Genomic DNA, 20,557 nt, shown 5'->3' on the forward strand with positions numbered 1-20,557 from the left:
AGTGGTAATAGAAAGACTGACATTGGCAGCTTTGACCAAGTGCTGCCACCTGTCGTGGTTTCTACAGAAAATTTACCCGTATTCAATATCTTCTGGACTGCACCAATTGAGCTTTTGTGGTATTATATAGGCAAGAGTATATAGCTACAATTTTTTTCTTTTTGAGGAATTCAGCTTGTAAGCATAACACAGCATGCTAACCCCAACTGATTTTCATCGCTACTTTGGACAGGTGGTGCTGGATGTCTGTCGTTAACACGAAGTGCATAAAGCCTATAATGAAGTCACCATGCTTTACATTCTAATGCCACAGCTGAGAACCAGCTGAATTTTCATATTATTCCAGATTTTTGCTTAAAAACTCTAGATGCAGTAGTTCACGGAAAACATCTAACCAAAGGTCGGTCTTACTTTTTTCTCTTGTGCATTTTACATATGCAGGCCTGCAGTTTTCTTCTAGCATCACCAGATGCACTCAATTACTCTGACCTCTATGGAGCAGTGCTTTCACTTTTGTGGATCGGAGCTCAATGTGATGCAGTGGAACGGCCTTCTGATAGCCCTAAGCTTTCATATCTGGTAAGGGTAATTTTCATATCTGAAAATGGAATTTGTTTTTTGCTTTTTGTTTTTTCTTTCATGAGCAAAAAAATAACCTTAGGTCTTCTATTCAATTGGTGGGTTCAGTGCTTTCAATGCGCTTATTCTGGCATATTTGAGATTCATTAGACTGACTGAAATGAAGTCTGTTCTTGTGAATGCTTTAAGCTGAGCAGTTTAGAGAAACTTTAGTTCTCCATAGATTCAATACACATTTGTTAATTGAACTTATGGTAATCTGAGCAAATGTCCCAGCTCCCTTCATGTTTCTCCTGAAGGCACACTAAAAGCAAAAAGTTAGTTCTCCTGTATTGATTGATTATTGTCCCAAGGATCTTGGCATATGTTTTGCACCAAGAGTTACCTTAGCTGCTGGTTGCGGTTTTGATTTCCATGTGCTGCATCTGCATTCTGATAGGGATGGTATGCAAGAGCACTTGCGTACCATGCTTTGGGTCAAAATTATTGCAGTGTTTTCTATGTGGCATCTTTTATAGTCCATAGTGCAGTTTCAGGATGTTAAACTCTCCAGTTTGACTCAACTTTGGTGGAGAGAAAATCACTAATTAATATAACGCACTTTGATGAGCTAGTTGGTACATGACTTTGAAAGCAAAGAGCACTAAGTGGATTAAACCAGCATGTGTCCAGACTAAAGCAGTCTTGTGGGCTTCTGTTTAGTCCCATTCTTAGTGCTGCTTACTTTCACATTATTTGAAAATGATACATCTCCAGGAGACGGCAGATTGAGTGAGAAAATTAATAGCAGTGCGTCATCCGCCTGTCAGTGCAGCATAAGAATCGTGCATTGTGCCAATTATCTCAGCTATAATACTCTGTCAGGCATTACCACCCTTACTTTTGTCAAGGCCACATATGGAGGGCATGACACTCACACAAAAAGTGTTGGCAGAATAGCGAATAGTTTTGTAAAAAAAAAAAGAAACGTATAAAATTGGCCAAACTGTATATTGTTACTTGTTGAATTGCAATGTAAAGAAAATGCAATGCATGTATGCATGCAATTGCAATGAGGTAAAGAAAGCCTTGGGAGCTATGCAAAGGGGGAAGGCAGCTGGGGAGGATCAGGTAACAGCACAGCAGATTTGTTGAAGGATGGTGGGCAGATTGTTCTAGAAAAACTGGCCACCCTGTATACGCAATGCGTCATGACCTCGACCATACCAGAATTTTGGAAGAACGCTAACATAATCCTAATCCGTAAGAAAGGGGATGCCAGACTTGAAAAAGTAGAGACCGATCAGCTTACTGTCCGTTGCCTACAAAGTATTTACTAAGGTAATTGCAAATAGAATCAGAAACACCTTAGGCTTCTGTCAACCAAAGGACCAGGCAGGATTCCGTAAAGGCTACTCAACAATAGACCATATTCACACTATCAATCAGGTCATAGAGAAATGTGCGGAATATAACCAACCTTTATACATAGCTTTCATTGCTTATGAGAAAGCGTTTGATTCAGTCGAAACCTCAGCAGCCATGGAGACATTACAGAATCAGGGTGTAGATGAGCCGTATGTGAAAATACTGAACGATATCTATAACAGCTCCACAGCCACCATAGTCCTCGATAAAGAAAGCAACAAAATCCCAATGAAGAAAGGCATCAGGCAGGGAATTACAATCTCTCCAATGCTATTCACAGCATGTTTACAGGAGGTATTCAGAGACCTGGATTGGGAAGAATTGGGGATAAGAGTTAATGGAGAATACCTTAGTAACTTGCGATTCGCTGATGATATTGCCTTGCTTAGTAACTCAGGAGACAAGTTGCAATGCATGCTTACTGACCTGGAGAGGCAAAGCAGAAGGGTGGGTCTAAAAATTAATCTGCCGAAAACTAAAGTAATGTTTAACAGTCTCGGAAGAAAACAGCAGTTTACGATAGGTAGCGACGCACTGGAAGTGGTAAGGGAATACATCTACTTAGGGCAGCTAGTGACTGGGATCCGGATCATGAGACTGAAATAATCAGAAGAATAAGAATGGAAAAAGTTGCACTTCGGATATTCTAGCTTAACCTAGTGCTTACCTTTAATAAGGGTGTGCGAATATTCAAGAACGTATTTCTATTCGATCTTGTGCTTCAATCGAATAGTTAATATTCGAAACACCGAATATTTTTTGAATAGTTTAAGAATAATCAGCACTGATGAGCAAGCGGGGGGGGGGGCTCAAGATAGGAAAACTTAAAACATTGAGGGGTTCATTTTTCTTGCCTCCCTCCTTGTGCTACCCGAATGTAACACATAACCCAAGTTCTTATACCACTGTGGGCACAGTATCATCCTCGGGGGTGGTTTTACTGCTTAATGCTTGTGGGGTACCTGTGCTCATGTGCCTCCGATCTGTTGTTATTGTCATATGGTTGATGGCTTGGTTCATCTATTGCATTCTATTGCAGAACTTTCTGGTGAGCATTATCTCAACAATGCTCTTGTACTCACTTAGCTCATGAAGCTGCCTGCCTATTTGCTGAATATTTTAATTTTAATGCCAGACTTTTCCGGTGACAAAGTGCTACCGTAGATACTATAGTTACTGCTACTCTATATAGGAACTTATTTCAGTGCACAGTGACAAAATAACACCTTGAATACACTATAGTTGCTGCATTGTAGGAGCTTATTTCGGTGCATAACTTTATGATTTTTTGTCTTGTTGGTTGAAATTATAAATGTTTCTAGTAAAATATTGCGAAACTGTATCATTGTATTGAAAGAAGTTGTCTTACCATTCAAGAAGTATTTGATTCGGTTTTAAAAATTACTATTTGCACACCCCTACCTTTTAGTGTCTCTTAAAAGGGTGTCTAACACACATCTGGTTTTGTCTAAAGGAAATTTTCAATTTTTGATTTTTGTGTTTCTGGTGACTATTTGTCAGTTTACTGACAAATAGTTGCCACAAAAGTGCTATTCATAAAATGTGAATAGCATTCTTAACCTACTCTAGGCTCTTTAATGACTCAATGAAAAAATAAAAATCCTTGGAAACTTGGGTGCTGGACGGAATCATACCTGCGTCACACAGGTTCCTTAAGCACAACAGCCCGATAATTTCGAGTTGTGCCATGAATGCAGGCAGGTAGTGACAGATTAATTCTCAGTATAAGCAAGCACTGGCACGCCACGCATCTTGAAAGCCATACTCAAGGAGGGGGTCTTAGTGCATGTTGCTGGATAGCACAGCTTGTCCAGAAGGAAGCACGAGAGAGGAGCATGGCTGCAGTGCACGGCTCAGACATGATGCATTTTGGTGGTGGAAATATGGTGTCACTACATTGCTTGAATGCTAATCACATTAATGTCAACAGTCATTGTGGCACCTGCCGTGGTTGCTTAGTGGCTATGTGGTTGAGCTGTTAAACACGAGGTTGCGGTATCAAATCTCGGCCACGGCGGCAGCATTTCGGTGGGGGCAAAATGTGAAAACACCCATGCACTTAGATTTAGGTGCATGTTAAAGAACCACAGGTGCTCAAAATTTTCGAAGTCCCTCACTATGACGTGCCTCATAATCAGATCGTGGTTTTGGCACATAAAACCCCATAATTTAATTTTAGTCATTATGTCACAGGTTCTGCCTGAACTTTTGGTTGCTTAAATTTTTCAAAAGTGGAATTCGATGGTTTTGCATGCCAAAACCACAATAGTGCTTCAGACCAGTATTCCCAATCTCCAAGGATGAAGAAGCCAGTGGTTCAAAAACGACGACGATTAGCAGCTAGTGCGGGCAGTTGCCTTTTGGCCAAGTGCAGCATATCAATCTTTAAATATACTTGTGTATAAAGTTGCGTCTGCGTCTTCCCACGTAATGTATTTCTCCTCACTTTTTTTGCTGTGTAGCGCACTTCCGCTGACGGCATTGCGCACAAGCTGTTGCGATTGTCTCGTTTTGCGCAGCGTACGATTTCGCGCACTGCACACTAGGGCACCTGACTAGTGGTATAATTCAGTGCTACGGGAAGGCTGAGGCAGACACAAGCGGATCACAGAGCATGATCCCGTGCTGGAACACAGTAGAAAATGACTTATAGTTTCGGTGTCTGCGCGCATGACTGCACGATGTGAGTACGAGCTAACGAAACGGAAGTACAATCCTCTTGCTGTGGTGCAAAGTAAAACAAAAACATGCAGACATTTGATTTGTGTGTTTTATTATTTCTCTAAGCTTTAAGTCGTCTGTTCAAGCAACATGTTACACAAATAACAGATGTTGCCTTGAATAAGTCTCAAAGTTATGTGTCACCACAAGCGACGTCACAGTGCAAACACGTGTACCTAGGCGCATTAGCATGTGTACATCCTCTTGTTTGGAGCGCATCAGCCACAAGAAGGGAAAACAGCATTCCATTCGAAATTTCAGATCTTTCCAAGCCACGTAGCGATGTATTACTTTGTTGCAGACGCGATTGTTATCGTGCAGTGTATGCTCTGTACTTGCCAGCTCAGAATGGCCAGACCTGGTGAGGGGCCCTTTAAAAGCGAGTTGGGTTTCAATAATGAATGTATCTCATGTTGAAGAAAGTTGGCAGGATAAAATCTGTAAAGGAAACAGCTGCAGGTACCTGACAGTATTCTTGTAACATCAGAAAGATCCATGAAATATTGCTTATATTTATGGCAGTACATACATATATATAACAGAATTGTCATACTTCCTTTTTAATCCTCTAAATATGCTTCTCGAAAGTACAACAAAAAATTCTGAAAAGCTTTTTTTTTTTATTGGACATCTGAATAGAACATTTTTTGCAAATTGCAAGTGTATGTACACACATGTGTGGGTATGCGTGAGAGAGAGGGGAGCACTGAAAGGGTTAAAAACCCGAAAAGTCATTTTGTGGGCTCATTTTGTGGGTTTTTCCCCCATTCTGTCTGCTCTACTTTTTTGTTCATGCTAATTCACAATATGCATGATCGCTAACGGCACATTTTTCTTGTTGGACATAGGGTACAGCTGCAGTGCAGTACTGCTTCGGTGCAGTGTGGCGCTTGTTGCTGAGCCTGCCACCTTCCATTCAACTGTCAGAGGCTTTGGCAACAGGCAATGCAATGCTTGACCTTCCCCAGATCTTGCATGCCATTGTCTGGGTTTCGAGGTTTGGGCATAAGAACTTCAATGTCTGGATCAAGGTATGAATATTACCGTTTTTCTTTTCCTTAATGTCAATGTCTGTTTCTGATTGTGTTTTTAGCTACTTGCTTTTTCTGCTGTCTCTAATAACTGTTGTCAGCTTATAATTCAAACTTGGTGGGCACTGCCAAAAAGTGTAAATAATAGGGAATCTGAAATAACAGATATTTGTATTTGATAATATTTGTGTCTGCACAGTTATACGCATTATAGTATTGATGTTGTTTTTGAGGCAACAAGAAACAGTGAAGTATTGTTAGCTCTGCCAGAGTCCTTCCATGTTTTTCTGGTCACGAAACTCCGTCGCCACGCTATGAGAGAGGTTCGTATGCTGCCCAAAGCTGCCGCGACGCAGCGCCACTGTGCCACAGAGGGCATCGTTCGCGTACCGAAACGCGTGCGCAGTGTGAGGCGAGCTGAGTGATTGCATGCGTTCTGTGCATGTGCTGCACTATTTTTCGAGTGCTGGGCTGTTTAGTTGAAGTGGCGGGGTGGGAAAACGATGCCGAACAAGTGTTGTGTGCCGGGGTGCCGTTCCGGCTACAAGGGCACGACTGAAAAAGTGTCATTGTTCTGTTTAGCTATTGACAAGGAGCAGTGCGAAAAATGGAAACGAACCATACCGCGGCTGGAAAGTTGCGGTTTTAACTTCGAATCGAAGTATACGTGTGTGTGCATTTTGTATTTATTGCCATTCATTTGCTGGTGTTTGTTTCCTGCCCCCGATGCATATCTCTCACGTTTGATGTTCTTTCTTTATGCTTTTAACAAACTTCTTGCATTGTGAATGGTGGACCATTCGTGAACGGACGCCTCTTTGTTCTGTCTGTATTTCACTGCGCTTATTTTACATAAATAAAATGATCGTGCTTGTATGTTGTTTTTGCACAAACACGTTTTATTTCTTAATGGAGTTATAAAGTTTTCTTTTTGGTGATTACAACATTTAACATCATGTAAATACTTGCGCATTAAGAACCAAAATACCTAGTCTCGTCGCGTAGAAACCATGAGCAGCGTGAATAAGTGCTGGGCTTACTGACACTTCGAAACGACTGCTTGCTAAGGCAATTGCTTAATTACAATACAGCTAGTTTCAACTGTGCAGGTCTTAACACTTCACGTTCGCCTTAATCCGTTGCTGAAAGCTGCACCGAAGACATTTAGTAGTGAAGTTTGTCTTGCATTAATTCTACCTAAATCTCATTCAGAAATGGCATCGCTTTGCAGAGAAATCTTAAGCCCACGGAGCAGCTCATTTTCCTTTTCTTTGTCATTAAGTAATCTACTGTAGCAGCCCTTTGCGATAAAAATTTCATTCTTTTGATTTCCTGATAAGCTACTGCCCACAGTTTAGCAGAAACTGAACAGCTGTGCTCGGCGAGCAATCTGGCGCTATGCGCAATGGAGAGTTGGTGCTTACTTACAGCAGAGTCCTTTTTACGGGTAAGCGGGGGTGCCACAGCCCATATGTTTGCATCTGGTGATAAGTGCGACCACTGGTGCTTTGTCGCAAATGCGCGGTGTTTAATTTCAGGCAAATATTGAAAAGCGGAGCCCACCGAAGTGTTGAGGCGAACGGCGATGATGAAGAAATCTGGACCGAGACCGCCCAGCCGTGTACAGCGGACGCATTTCGACGGAGGCGAAATGCAAAACACCCATCTATTTAAATTTAGGTGCATTTTAAAGGATCCCAATTGGTCAAAATTAATCCTGAGTCCCCCACTAAAGCGTGCCTCAATATCGTATCGTGGTTCTGGCTCTTAAGATCCCAGAATTTTTTTTTGGACCGAGACTGCCGAAAGCTCCATGTTAGGAGCGGTTTTTTTTTTTTTTTTCGTCCCGGACGCTCGTATCATGGCAGAAGATGCGCTCAGGCAGTTACTTAAGTATGTTGAATGTTAAAAATAGTTACGTGAAAGTAAAGCGACGGTTGAGGAAGTTGAGAAAGCTAGAATACCGAGGCTTCCCCACACACAACCACAGCGATAGCGGCGTTCGCATGCCCTCTTATGCTGGATTGCACCTCTTGCGGTGGGCGCTGGCTCTATATGAAACTGAGGCGGCAGTTTGGTGACCAGAAAAAAAATGGAAGGACTCTGGCTCTGCTTAAAATGAAGGCTCCTTGCTGCCACGCTCCACATTAGAAATAATATATGCAGTAGTAACACAAAGCAAATGCTGAGTGAACTGCACACATCATTATCTGTAGTTCCTTGAAGATACTGCTTATTCTTCCTCCCTAAAATGCACCATCATGCTGCCCTTTCTTTTTCTTCCAGGATTCTTTAGTGAAGCAAGGCATGACACAACAGCGGGCAGAGTCCACTGTGCATCAAGTCACAACGAATGCCAGCCAGCTTCTGTTTGATGTGCGAGTGTTCAAGCAGCTGGCCAGCAAGCAGGCAAGCATTACTAGGCGTTTTTGTTTTCCTCTCACTCTCTCTTAGACAGGCTCTTTTTCTGCATTTTTGTTGAACCTCTGTTGACATGTGAACAGTAGCTATACCCAAATCTGCTCAATAATTCGGGCGTCTTGACAAATTTGGTGGGACTAACTGGGTGCTGTTTAAACATACACCTTAAGGAGCACAAGAATACTCTGAAAAACCAAATTAAAAACTTAGCAATGCATTGTTGTGACTGCAGATGTGCCACAGAATTAGAGTGGACATCAGTTTTATGCCACTGCCCAAATCAGCGCATGCAAGAAATAAGTCAAGCTTATCCCTACAAAGAGCAATATCAGACTGTGTGATCCAATCCTTTGCAGTGCTCCAAGGGAAAGAAATACTACAGTAGAACATAATTCATACGTTCCTATTTAGTACGATTTCCCAGTGCCAATGTTAGCAATCAAGAATAGGGGTGGGAAAATACTTGAATATCACCGAATCGAATTGAATAGTTGCGACACTTGCTTTGCCATGACCCTCCCGAGCTCAGAATCTTTAACAGGTGGGAAATTATGCCAAACCAGTACAAAGGCGCCTCTTTCCCGTGAATCCGTACAGCGCCAACACAATGGTTACGCGCGGAGGGGTGATAGTCACGGGACGCCGTTGTCCGTGCTTTCGACTATCACACAGATCAGTATTATGATAACCCACCTGCTGCAAAGTTCACAAAGCCCTTCTGTATTTGTAGGAAAACTGGAAAGCAAAACTTGCTATAAAAAGAAAAAGAAAAAAAATAATAATCTGAGAACCTCATTGGTATTCAGTGCAACATATCGTCACTAATTCTTTAACTTCAGCGGGAAAAAAGCACTTGATTCTATTCGATTTGAGTACCTTAGTTAACTCTATCTTAATTAACTGTGCCTTAATTCACTTTGCCGTAATTAACACCAAAGATAGTGGGTTCGACTCTCGACCTTCACGTTGTCAATTGAAATCATACTTGAAGACGCTGGTTCACCCATATCTCCATGTTAGGTTGTGGGTTTGAGTGCCTCATTTAACTTCGCCTTAACACCAAAGGTCGTGGGTTTGACTCTCGACCTTCACGATGTCAATTGGAATCCAGCTTGGAGATATGGCCGGTTCAACCATATCTCCAAGTGGGTTTGACTCGCACCAAAGGTTGTAGGTTCGAGTGCCTTAACTCTATCTAAATTAACTGTGCCTTAATTTGCCTTAGTCAACACCACAGCTTGTGCTGAAGCTTCTTCATTGCCTCAGCTTCACGCTTTCTTATAAATTGATGGTCTAATTAGCCCTAATTAACACCACAGGTTGTGGGTTTGACTCCTACAAAAGTTCTGAGGGTTCAACTCCCCCGAAGGGTCATGGGTCTTCATTAACATCATCCTAATTAACACCACCGGTCGTGGATTCATCTCCCTATGAGTTTTGGTTCTATCACGCCATACATTGGATGTTTTGACCCATGAGCCATCTAAAGCTTTCACCTTAATATACTAGTGGTTGTCAACCAGAACCTGGAAAGAAGCCACATCGACATTGCCAGTGAGCTTGGACTGCCTGCATCAAGTGTCGAGCATAAGCAGCCTGCTCAGCCCACTCGTCGTGTTGGAAACAGGCTCTCCTGAGGGTGCAAGACCAACCATGCGACAGTGATCCAAGAAGGCTGGTGGCTTGGTGCACACCATCTGTCTGCATGATAAAATGTTAGAGGTCACGTGGTCAAATAGATGTGGTCACATGCATACAGGGCCTCCGTGCCATATGTAGAAGGACACGCTGTGGGTGAGAGCATAAAGGGCAAGCATGAAAGGAACCAGAGCCAAGAATGCTGGCAGTTTCGTGTGCACTCCCGTGCACGCAGTTTTGGAGGCCATCTGACCTACGTAGTTTTGGAAATGAAGCACAGTTGAAATGGTAAAGTGAGCAGCAGTACAGAACATTCGTTTTGGGACAAGCATGTATGTTCCCCATTCTTGGTGCTCATCACAGCAGCATTGTGATGGCAAGTGCCCACAGTCCTCAAGTGAACTGTGTTCATGTGTGTCATTGGGCGGATGGCACCACACTTGTTTGGTTAGTAAGCGGATGATTGCTACAATTTATACTGCCCATAAAATGATGAGCGAGCCTTACTTCGTGTCGTAGTGTAATACACTCAAACCTCATTGTAATGAAGTCACTTTAGTCATGAAAATACCTTCATTATATCCAATATTCATTATAAGAATTGTGGGGAATGGGGCGCACCCTGTCACCTTTGTGCCGGTGTTTGCCTATTCTGCCTTGTACCCCTTCCTTTTACACCCATGACAGGTCGGAGCAACAGCTGAGCTGTCGATCACCTATTGCTCTGGCCTGGAAAGGTTAGTGAGTGATTTTCCACTGACTGGTTTTCGAGGATGGTGCTTCGCCTGTCGCGGTAGGCAGTGCGAACGTTGGGAGATATCTCTGGTACCGAATCAGGTGTATACACGTTTTTCCATTCATCCGCTGGCACCTTTGTTTTAGGCATCGCTCAGACTTGAGCTCATCTGTGGTGTCTTACGCCTATGGCAAGCGCATACTTGGTGTTGCTTCTTTTTCAAATGCAAAACTGAAGAATGGTGCGTAGTTCTTGCATGTGGTCGTACTACACCGAGCCACACTTATCAGAAGCCCAAGCGTACAGCGATCACCCTAGCTTTCCCGAGCAGGCCTATTGGTCATCACAAGAGTATGCAACGTAGCCGTAGGGGCACTTGTCACTTAGCGGCGTATTGCAGGAAGCCATCTGCTCACAGCGACATGCTAGCTGCTGCTGTTATATTTCTGCCTTTGGTGCGGACCCTCGTTGCTTCCCTTGCTGCCCTAGGACTGGGCATTTTTGCAGGGTTGGGGGTTACTGGAGGCAAATAGACCTGTTTCCCTTAACTTATGGCAATACCGTGTTTCTTGCGGCACAGTACTTGCACCCTTTGCAGGCTACATGGGCGTGCAGTGGCAATAACATTTATGCAAAAAAATCACAATCACGTTTATGCAAATGAAACGCAAGGGGGGTGCCTCCGAAGGGCCTGAATGAGGTCTTTTGCAGATTTTGTTGGCCTGTCAGTGCCATGGGTGCTACTTTACTGCCACAACTCATTGTGAAATTAGCATATACAGTGGAACCCCAATTATGCGACTTTCTCGGAGCCGCGAAAAAGCATTGTAAAATGCGAGCATCGTGAAATCCGAACATAAATTATGCCTATAAAAATACTATTTATCGCGCGACGGATTTACGAGAAACTTCAATGCAAACTACTAACATACTCTGCAGGGCTTCGAAACCCAAATTACCAAAAAAGTAAATGCAATAAGAATTAATGCTGCAGCACAGGTACCATTTATGCTTTATTCAAAGGAACCTTTACGGCACTCCACTGCCCACTGCCACGATTCCCACCAGCCAGCTTTGAAAAAAGTTGGTAAGTTGCTTTTCGACCTTGTTTGATCCGTGAACCAACAGCTTTCGCTCGAGTTGGGCAACATCCAAAAGGAGGTCCTCTGTGGTGTCGCGTGAACAGATGAAGTTCCGGATGCCATCTATGTGCCATAGCACCTCGGCGAACATGGTAGGCACAGGCACGAAATTTGAGGAATCGTTGTCCTCGTCTGATGTCGCAGTGGTGTCGGCGCTAGGCAAAGCCTCCTCGATGGCATCATCCAGCGACACCTCGCCGATAACCGACTATAACCGATGAGGATTTAGATAACCACAGTTTGGATTTCATTATACTAGTAGTAGAATACCCTCATTGGAATAAAGCCTGGCTACATTTACTTCGGTATATCTGATAATTCGCTATATCCAGGGTGTCTACCAACCGGGAAAACCGGGAATTCTCAGGGATATTAAATAGTCTGGAAAAACTCAGGGAAAACTCAGGGAATTCGTGCCTCTATCGGAAAATTAGCAGTAATTTTTTTGAAAGGGTCGAAAGTCGCGGTAATGCTGGCTCGAGTAACAGACAAGAATCGTAAGGAATCATCTTTGATGCCCTGTCGTCGGCTGGAGGAGTCGCCAGTGTACAATCAACGACTGACTTTCTAAATTCCCGATAATTTGGACGGCTTTGCGGCACCACCACGTACCCCATAGAGTCAATGTATCAGAACATCTGAAATTTCGGACGCAAGAACTCTTCGCCGTCCGATTTTCCGGACGTTTTCCCGTGACCACAGTTCCAAAACGGCATTAATCAAAGCTTTCACCACTGCTACAGCCAAGATTTATATACCAAGCCCAGTTTCACCACATGACACAAGCAGAGTGGGACCGCTTGGAATCTATCAATCGAGCAGCAATGCGGGTTATTACGGGCCTCCCACAAATTACACCCATTCACGCACTCCAGGCCGAAGCACAATTAAATACGCTAGACAAACTGGTCCACCAGCGTCGCCAAGCTCGTTCCGCAAAGTGCCACAATATCCCTGAAGCTGCAGCTCTTGAGAAGTATATGGTAGACGGTTCAGTGATGCCCTGCGATTCCTGCTCGCCACGACCACCATGGCTTTATCAGCAAGTTACGGACAATCGGCCTCTGACTCGCATACACACACGATCCATTGGCCACCCTAGAGAGTCGAGTATAATAGCAAATAGCCCATCAGCTACAAGTGCAAGCTCTTCGTGCAGACATGTAGCGTATGTCGACGCTAGTGTGAGTGATGATCACATCACCACGGCTATCGCTTGTCCTGAAGTATTGTCAGACATCGCAACCTGCTCGTATGCTTGCTCCCCTGCCTGGCCGTCGACACAGGCGGAGCTCTTGGCAATCCGAGACGCAGTATCCATCCTCTGTCCTCTGCTTCCGCCGTCTAGTAGACACATTGATATCTTCACCGATTCCTCAGCTGCCATCCGTTGTCTGCGGCGTGTTCTGAATTCCGGCATTTTGGCACAGGAGATTCAGGACACAGTGGAGAAATTATCCGTTACAGTACGTGTACAATGTATACGTCGCAATGCGCATCCCACACAAGCCTTAGTGGATGCAGCGAGCCATAACAAACCTTCACGTCCACTTCAACTGGCCCCCACCTCTCCGGAGACAAGGCTCCTCGCAGAAAAAGAACACCTTCGGCGCGCCACGCGAGCACTTCTCCCACCGTGTGGCACCGACCTCCCTGGCGGCCTAGCGCGCTGGGAAGAGGTCTTGTTACGAAGGTTACGCCTCCGTGTCGCCCTCACCCCTGCGATAACCTAGTCGTGGTCGGCACAGTACCGTGCCTCCATGAGCGATTCCTGCCCCTTCTGTTCCGCTCCTGTCTGCGAGGTGGACACTGGGCACCTCCTCTGAACTTGCCCTTCTCTCCATGCCCTCCGCCAGAAACACCTGCTTCGATGTGGACCACCCCCAGGTCGGCCGCCAGACGTAGAAAGTTGGATCTTGGGGCCCCAGGACATTGTTGGACTTCCTCCGCGAATCCGGAGTGTATCTGCATGTTTAAATATTTCTTTATGCCAGAAGGCACGCTGTCGCAATAAAAAAAAAAATGGCACGGACTATGCCTTTGTGGTCCTCGCGAATGGCTTAGAAGCTTGGAAAGCACGGTGCGTTGCATAATGCCAGTTCCCAAAAGTCTGCTTCGCTTCTGTACTGAAATGTTACTTGGTGAAGCATATGCCAAAGTATTGCAGTGAAGCATAACAAGAGTGGGAAGAGGCTATTGCCACAAGACACAGTATGTATTCCTTAATTATACACATGTGCACCCGGTATTGCCTGTCACAGTATGAGCACCGATATGCCTAATATGTGTGCCTACAGGTCTTCAGAGCGTTTTTGAATGTGCCTGTGGCGGTTTGAGCCCCTAAAGGCAGTAAATGACATGCATTGATTTTTTCCAACTGGCCAATTTTTCGGACGTTTTTGCGGCCCCTAGGGAGTAAAAATCAGACGTGGACTGTGCAACTGACCAAGAAAATGCTTCAAATGGCCTGTGGCGCGAACGAATGGCAGAAGGAGGACAAGAACAGAAAGGACCTATGCATTGAGGGATGAACAGGAAAGGAAGCATGCTGCCACCGCTTTGAAGGAGCTTGAGCTCAAAAAACAAAGTGTTGGCTGATGCTGAGGTGCAGGTGTCCCTCATCCAAACCAAAATAAACTCTTTAAAGCAGTGAAACACAACACTGAGGCGTCGTACAAGGGCTGAGAGTATACCTCAACTGTCCTGACATATATGGCAGGACAGTCGAGGTTGACTTCCGAGCTTTGATAGAGAATCTCAATTGTGACAAAGTTCAGGCCTCATACCACTGAGATTGCTATCAGTTGATAGAAATAGTTCATATGCGAAAATATTTGCTTCTGTATCCTTCTTTTTGTTCGTATTTGAGAATGTCCGACTCCGTTGGCAATTTTTTTCGAAGACATTTTATTTGCTGTGCATTTTACTACTCAACATTTTACTACTACAACACTACTCCTTAGTATTCAAATTGGATTAGGTCGTTTTCTTTCATTTTTTTTCATATGCTTACCAGAGTGACAGCATCAGGCGATATGGTTTCAGCACGTCTTGACATAAAACATAGTTCTTTATCACTTAGGGAATTTTGCAAAGGCACTGTGGCAAAACCTGGAAAACTCAGGGAATTTGGAAATGTCAACATGGTAGACACCCTGTATATCTGTATATTGAGGTTCGACAGTACACTTTGCTCTCGTTATTAACCCTTTGAGGGTCAATGACGTAAATACACAGCGCCGCGAACAAGTCCAAAAATGGTCAATGCCGTATATTTACAGTGCCGTCTGTACATTTACGAACCGCGCCGATTTCCTAACTTTTTCTTTTGTGTCACATGTGCTGCCACTATGTGGGAATACAGGGAATTTTTTTGCGCGCCTCCCACTCTCGGTTTTCGTTGCATGGTTTGTTGCAGAGCTAGTTTGCTCCCGTGCATCTATATACTACCGCCGGTGCATTGGTGCGTGGGCAGGCGTTCCGGGTTTTGTTTCACAGGTAGTTTCGGCTTCTTGCGTTTGCAGAACTGATGGCTATCTCATTACTAATCGCTCAAAGGGCGATCACCTCTTTCTCGCTCGTTTAGTGCTCAAAGGGGTGTGCATAGGAAGGATGCCGCTGTGCATGCGTTTCCATTGCTTCTTCTACTTCTTTTTTTTTTTTGGACGCTCGCAAAAACTAATTGCCTCTGGTTGGCAATAAAATGAAGATTAGCAGAAGTTTGTCACACGTTGTACTTTTGACAGCCACACAACCACACAGTTTTCTTGAGTGCGCGCACCTATGCAGTACGATTATGCTATGGATGTACATATAGTGTAAGAGCAGGAGCATTTGAGTCTTGTGAAATATTCTTGTGTGCACATTTTCAAGGCCTTGAACTACGTGTATAAAATGCATCAAATTTTTAATACTTATACATTTATTTCCTTTCTTGTTGTTATTCATGAATGAAAAGTACATATATACCAACGCAAAATATTTTTTTCTCACTTTATGGTCACCCTAGAAAAATTGTGGTAATTTTTTTTCGAAATAAGTCCCTAAGAAGAATTGGAATCTGCAATAAAAAAAAATCTACCCTCAAAGGGTTAATGCTTCGCCTTACAGGTGGAACTGCGACATCTTTTAGTGAGTTTGGATCATACGATTTTTCCAAATAGTACATCTTGCTTATTCTTCTTTTTCTCAGCACATAAGAATGAGGTTGTACTGTATCATCTTTAGATTACGCCTATTGAGGAACGTTTTGTTCCTCGCTGTTTTCATTTGGTTGAGTTCTTGTGTTCTTTTTGTCGCTTTACCCGAGTTTTTAAAATGGCATGTTCACCTTTCTTGACTTACGAACACATAGGCAGTAGAAGGATGCCTAATCACATTCCAAGAATAAATATTCAGTTAAAAAACAGTGCTGCTGCTTGTTACTAGCCTTCATCCTTGTCTTTACCCTTCCTTAAGTTGAATCCAACATCTGCACTTTGTGGCATCGTGACAATGTGCTATTCTCATCTGGCTGTGTAATGGATGAATGTGAAACAACCATGTTGCCTCGTGCATTATGACATAAGTATACAAAGGAATCTCGATAAACAGAATCTCAAGGACCCAGGTACATAAGTTCCGTTTATCAGGTGTTCCGTTTATCGAGAAACTGAGCTCAAAGGCACCCAAGATGCTCTCTTTAAAGGGTGTTATGATCAGCCAGTAGGGGTAGTGACCTTCTAACCTCTCCTAGCCCAATGTGATGAATTGCTTCGTGAAGCTAACAATGCATCCCCCAGGGACAGACTACTGGCTCTCGCAAAGCGAGACATGTTTGGTGGACCGAGTATTGTTAGCTGGTTCACTGTTGCCTTCACATACCAATAGGAGCAAGAAAACTCCTGGAAAAGGGTGTTCTATTGCATTCCCTCATGGACTCCAGTAACTGCCACAGTCGTTTGACAAACCTTTCAGCTAACTGCGGGGTCATCCCAGGAACCAAGACGTGCCAGCTTGAGTCAAGCATGACAAACCCTGTCTTTGAAGCTCCCCCTTCTTTCTGTGTCTTAAGAGAAACAAAGGTGTGGGAGTGAGTGTGTGAACCCTTGACCTCAACGCGGGTCCTTCGACAACGTTAGTGTTCCGATTGAATGAAGGTGGGGCGGCAGTTTTCCCTGGCCTAGCGATATAAGGAGGACAGAGGGGAATTAAGCAGACTTTTTCGGCTCCTCAGTGTGCTTCAATTCAGTCATGCTAGACTGATGAAATGTAACGTTCTCCCCTCTTCATGTAGATATTGTAAATAAGCCCAGTACTCCTCGTTCTCGGTGTGAACATGTTCCTTCAACAATGTCCTTAGCGTGGATGAGGCGGACGACGGCACTGGCTGGCTACCCCTTTTTACATGCCCGACCCCAACTCTTACAAGCGGCAGATACTTTATCGTCAACAGTAGATAGTAGACATAGCATATCTGATTATGAAGCTTCCTCTTAAATTTTTACTTGCATGCTGCTGCTGACTAGAGCTAGCAGCACAAAATATAGTTACAAAAAGACAAGAAGAGTCATATAGGAAAATAAAAAGTCAAATTTTCACCCGATAGGGATAGCAAAGTATTAGACTACATGAAATGTGGTTCATAATAAAGGGAAAGTAGTGTGAAACAACAAGGGCGTAGAAGAATGGACACTAAGAGCACTTGTTTGCAACTAAAAGTTACTCAAAGAGACAAGTACAGTCGAATCTACAATGCGAACTCGAAGGGGCACGAAATTTCGTTAGAATTAAACAGAGTTCGAATTAAACGAAGCTCATTGAATGGAGGACTTAAGTGCAGGGCTATGTTGGGCGGCGCATGTCTAACACATGAGTGACGAGTTCCAAAAATGTGCCTTCATGGCAGCACGGTATGTGCTGCCATGAAGCCACACTTTTAGGCAAAATTTTCGCTGCTGTGAAGCTGCAACTCAAGGCAGAATTTGCATATAACCTGCACCCCGACTTAACCGTTAGATTTTTTGCATTTTTGGTGTGGGTTATAAGGGCCAATATATGACACTTGCAATGGGAGACATGAGCAGCAGCCAGTGTACGACCACACTGCTCGGTTGAAAGTGCTGCTCGGTTGGAAGCGCTGCTGCTTAATTTGGCGCACTGTTGAGAGCACGACTGGCGGCGTAGTATGTCCAGATGAACTATTGCAAGCGCTTACGCGTTCAAATTACTAGGCGTTTTTGCAAATTGAATGCACTTAATTTTGAGTTGTGGCAACTGTGCAGTTGGTTCTGCTTGCTTTTAAATATTTTTTTGTTTGAACAAACAGATTGTTGTGAGTAAGCGCTTGTGATGCCCATTCTTCTCTGTCCTTGTGGTTTCATGCTATAGCTTCACTTTATCCAACTCAGTCGCAACCCTGGCGTGTGTGTCTCAACTTCGCAGGAAGATGGCGTGTGTAGGGATTAGTCATCTCGGCTCGCCTAAATTTGCACCCACCACAGATTGCAGCCGAGATGTGGCATGAGCTCCGCATGTGCGTGAGCCATGTGGACAGGCACGTGCAGCCACGGTGGGATAGAGGAAGAGATCGTGCTTACCTGTTCTTTCTTACTCCCCCTCTCCTTGGCCCTGGTGCGCATTTTATCACTTGACCTCCAACATTGGGCATATGGGAAGATGGTGTGCATCAAGTCACCATTCATCTCTGCTCACCATCACACATTTGCCCTTGCACCCACAGTAAACAGCGCGCTGGGCATGATCTTGTCGCAGTTGGGCTTTATACAAAACTGCACGATGATGATGGTGGTGAAAATTCATCCGGAGTGCCCATATAATTATTATTGCTGTAAGAATAGCTGTTTTAGTGAAGCAACCACTCATAAAGTCATGTTCGTCTCTGGCCATGAGTGCGTTGTGCAGGTGTTTGTCGCCATCAGAAACACTAAGCAAACTTGCAGTTCACCAACATTTCCAACATAAAGAAACCACAGCAAGCCATGACCGCGGTAGAGCCACTCAACCATGGCCCCCACAAAAACCAACACAAGCCACGTTGGCAATAGCTTAGAGAACTGCCAAGAAAACATGAAAAAGAAAGGCGCAAACTGTCATGTCTGTTGCGGTGCCTCTAAAGATTGGCTGTACCGTTTCATTTTCGGTAATACTGTACTACGCTACGCAGCGCGCTGCTTCTATCCCGAAGGCCACGTGCATCGCAAAGATGAAATGACTTTTCTGCCTTTTTGAGATCACAGACATATACATTTTTATTTATTTAACTCAAAATTAGCACTTGTGTATTATTGAGAATGTTCTTGCAATCACAAAATTGGCCGATAGCGTTGGTTGGCCAACTGCTTTTGATCAGCTTTCGATGACGATATTGCATATGCGAGAGCAGGCGTCTGTTCACTGCTTTTGACACGAGATGGTAAAGTCCCTGTTGCAATGCAGCGCAATAACATTTGGCTCAAGTGTTGGGCTGCTGAGCACAAGGTCGCGGGATCGAATCCCGACCACGGCAGCCGCATTTCGATGGGGGCGAAATGTGGCTGTACCCATGTACTTAGATTAGGTGCACGATAAAGAACCCCAGGTAGTAGAAATTTCTGAAGTCCTCCACTACGGCGCGCCTCATAATCAGAAAGTGGTTTTGGCACGTAAAACCCCAAAATTTTTAATATTTGGCTCACATTTTCAGAATAGCCTCGTTAACAAATTAGCAGCAATTTTTTAATATGTTAAAAAGTTTTCAAGGCCCATTTAAGCGATTCCTGTTTACCGTGATACTGCTATATATTATTTCACGGAAGTAACAACACTCAGCAAAAGCTGTCAATTGAGTTGTCCAATTTTTTGTCACAAATTTTTGTTTACTCTTTCTGTCTTCCTAAACCTAAGGCCTCAAAAAATGTGAAAATACAAGTGAATAGTCTGTGTTAGGTACAACTCTCGCCTTTCACATAAATGCTGTTCCTTTTTTCTGCTTGTCTTATTCTGCATGGCAGTCTAGGTAACCAGTGCTCACTATGCTCATAATCGTTTCAGCTGGGTCAAGGACCAGCCGACCTGTCAGGTCCTGTCAGTCGCTCTGAGTTGCCACATCTCATGGACTTGTTTGTACTGGAGGCCCTTATTGCAAAGCTGCAGGTCTCCTTGGATTTCAGCCTCTTGAAGCCTACGGTAGGTGCAGCTTGTGTGCTGCAGAACTGTGAAGGCATCACGGAAAACTAGTGCACTGTGTTATGAAATAAAATTAAAATAGAAAAGCAGTGTGCTCCATCCTCTAATCGACAGTGTGTTTTGGCCATTTACTGGGAGCATTTGCACGTGAAGGGACACGTGCAAATTGATGGTCACTGTCGGACAATGTTCTTGTCTTTTGCTAGTCACAAAGGCTTCTGGTACATGCATGCGATGTTCGTGAATTTCAATAAATCAAAACTGTGGAATAAAATTACTTTGTTATATTGCAGGAAAAAGTATATTTGTTGAATAGAATTACAACTGGGCAATGAAAAAGTTTATGTCACTGATATTGCTATAATGGGGTTTGTTAGTATGAGGTTCAACTCTATACGAGATACTGTATTGTAAACATGTGACTCCACCTTTCATATGTAAAATAGAATGTATGCGAACTTTCTTGGTCACGCAACAATGTTAAATGAGCAAAAGTACACCCAGTACTTAAAAACCAGCCAGTATTACTAAGGTTGATATTTGCGCCTGTTGGTGTACCATTAGAACCTATAACATTGTGCCTAAAAGACATGGGCAAAAGCAAGGAACGAAGATAAACAGTGTGAAGATACGAACATTTGCACTGTGTGTGTATCTTCATTCCTTGCTTTTGTTCATGTCTTTTATGCATAGCA

At 43.8% G+C, this 20,557-nt stretch overlaps 1 protein-coding gene across 6 annotated transcripts in view; it reads left to right on the top strand.

The window, feature by feature from the left end:
- Positions 1–20,557, top strand: part of poe (E3 ubiquitin-protein ligase-like protein poe) — a 549,262-nt gene that overhangs the window by 207,677 nt on the left and 321,028 nt on the right. For all 6 annotated transcript variants that reach the window (XM_065455076.2, XM_065455078.2, XM_065455079.2 and 3 more), the window contains 4 exons: positions 442–579; positions 5,577–5,759; positions 8,046–8,168; positions 19,728–19,862. In XM_065455076.2, coding sequence (XP_065311148.1) covers positions 442–579; positions 5,577–5,759; positions 8,046–8,168; positions 19,728–19,862 — 579 coding nt within the window. The remainder of the gene's footprint in view (positions 1–441; positions 580–5,576; positions 5,760–8,045; positions 8,169–19,727; positions 19,863–20,557) is intronic.

The sequence above is a fragment of the Dermacentor albipictus genome, chromosome 1, assembly GCF_038994185.2.
Source record: "Dermacentor albipictus isolate Rhodes 1998 colony chromosome 1, USDA_Dalb.pri_finalv2, whole genome shotgun sequence".
NCBI lineage: Eukaryota > Metazoa > Arthropoda > Arachnida > Ixodida > Ixodidae > Dermacentor > Dermacentor albipictus.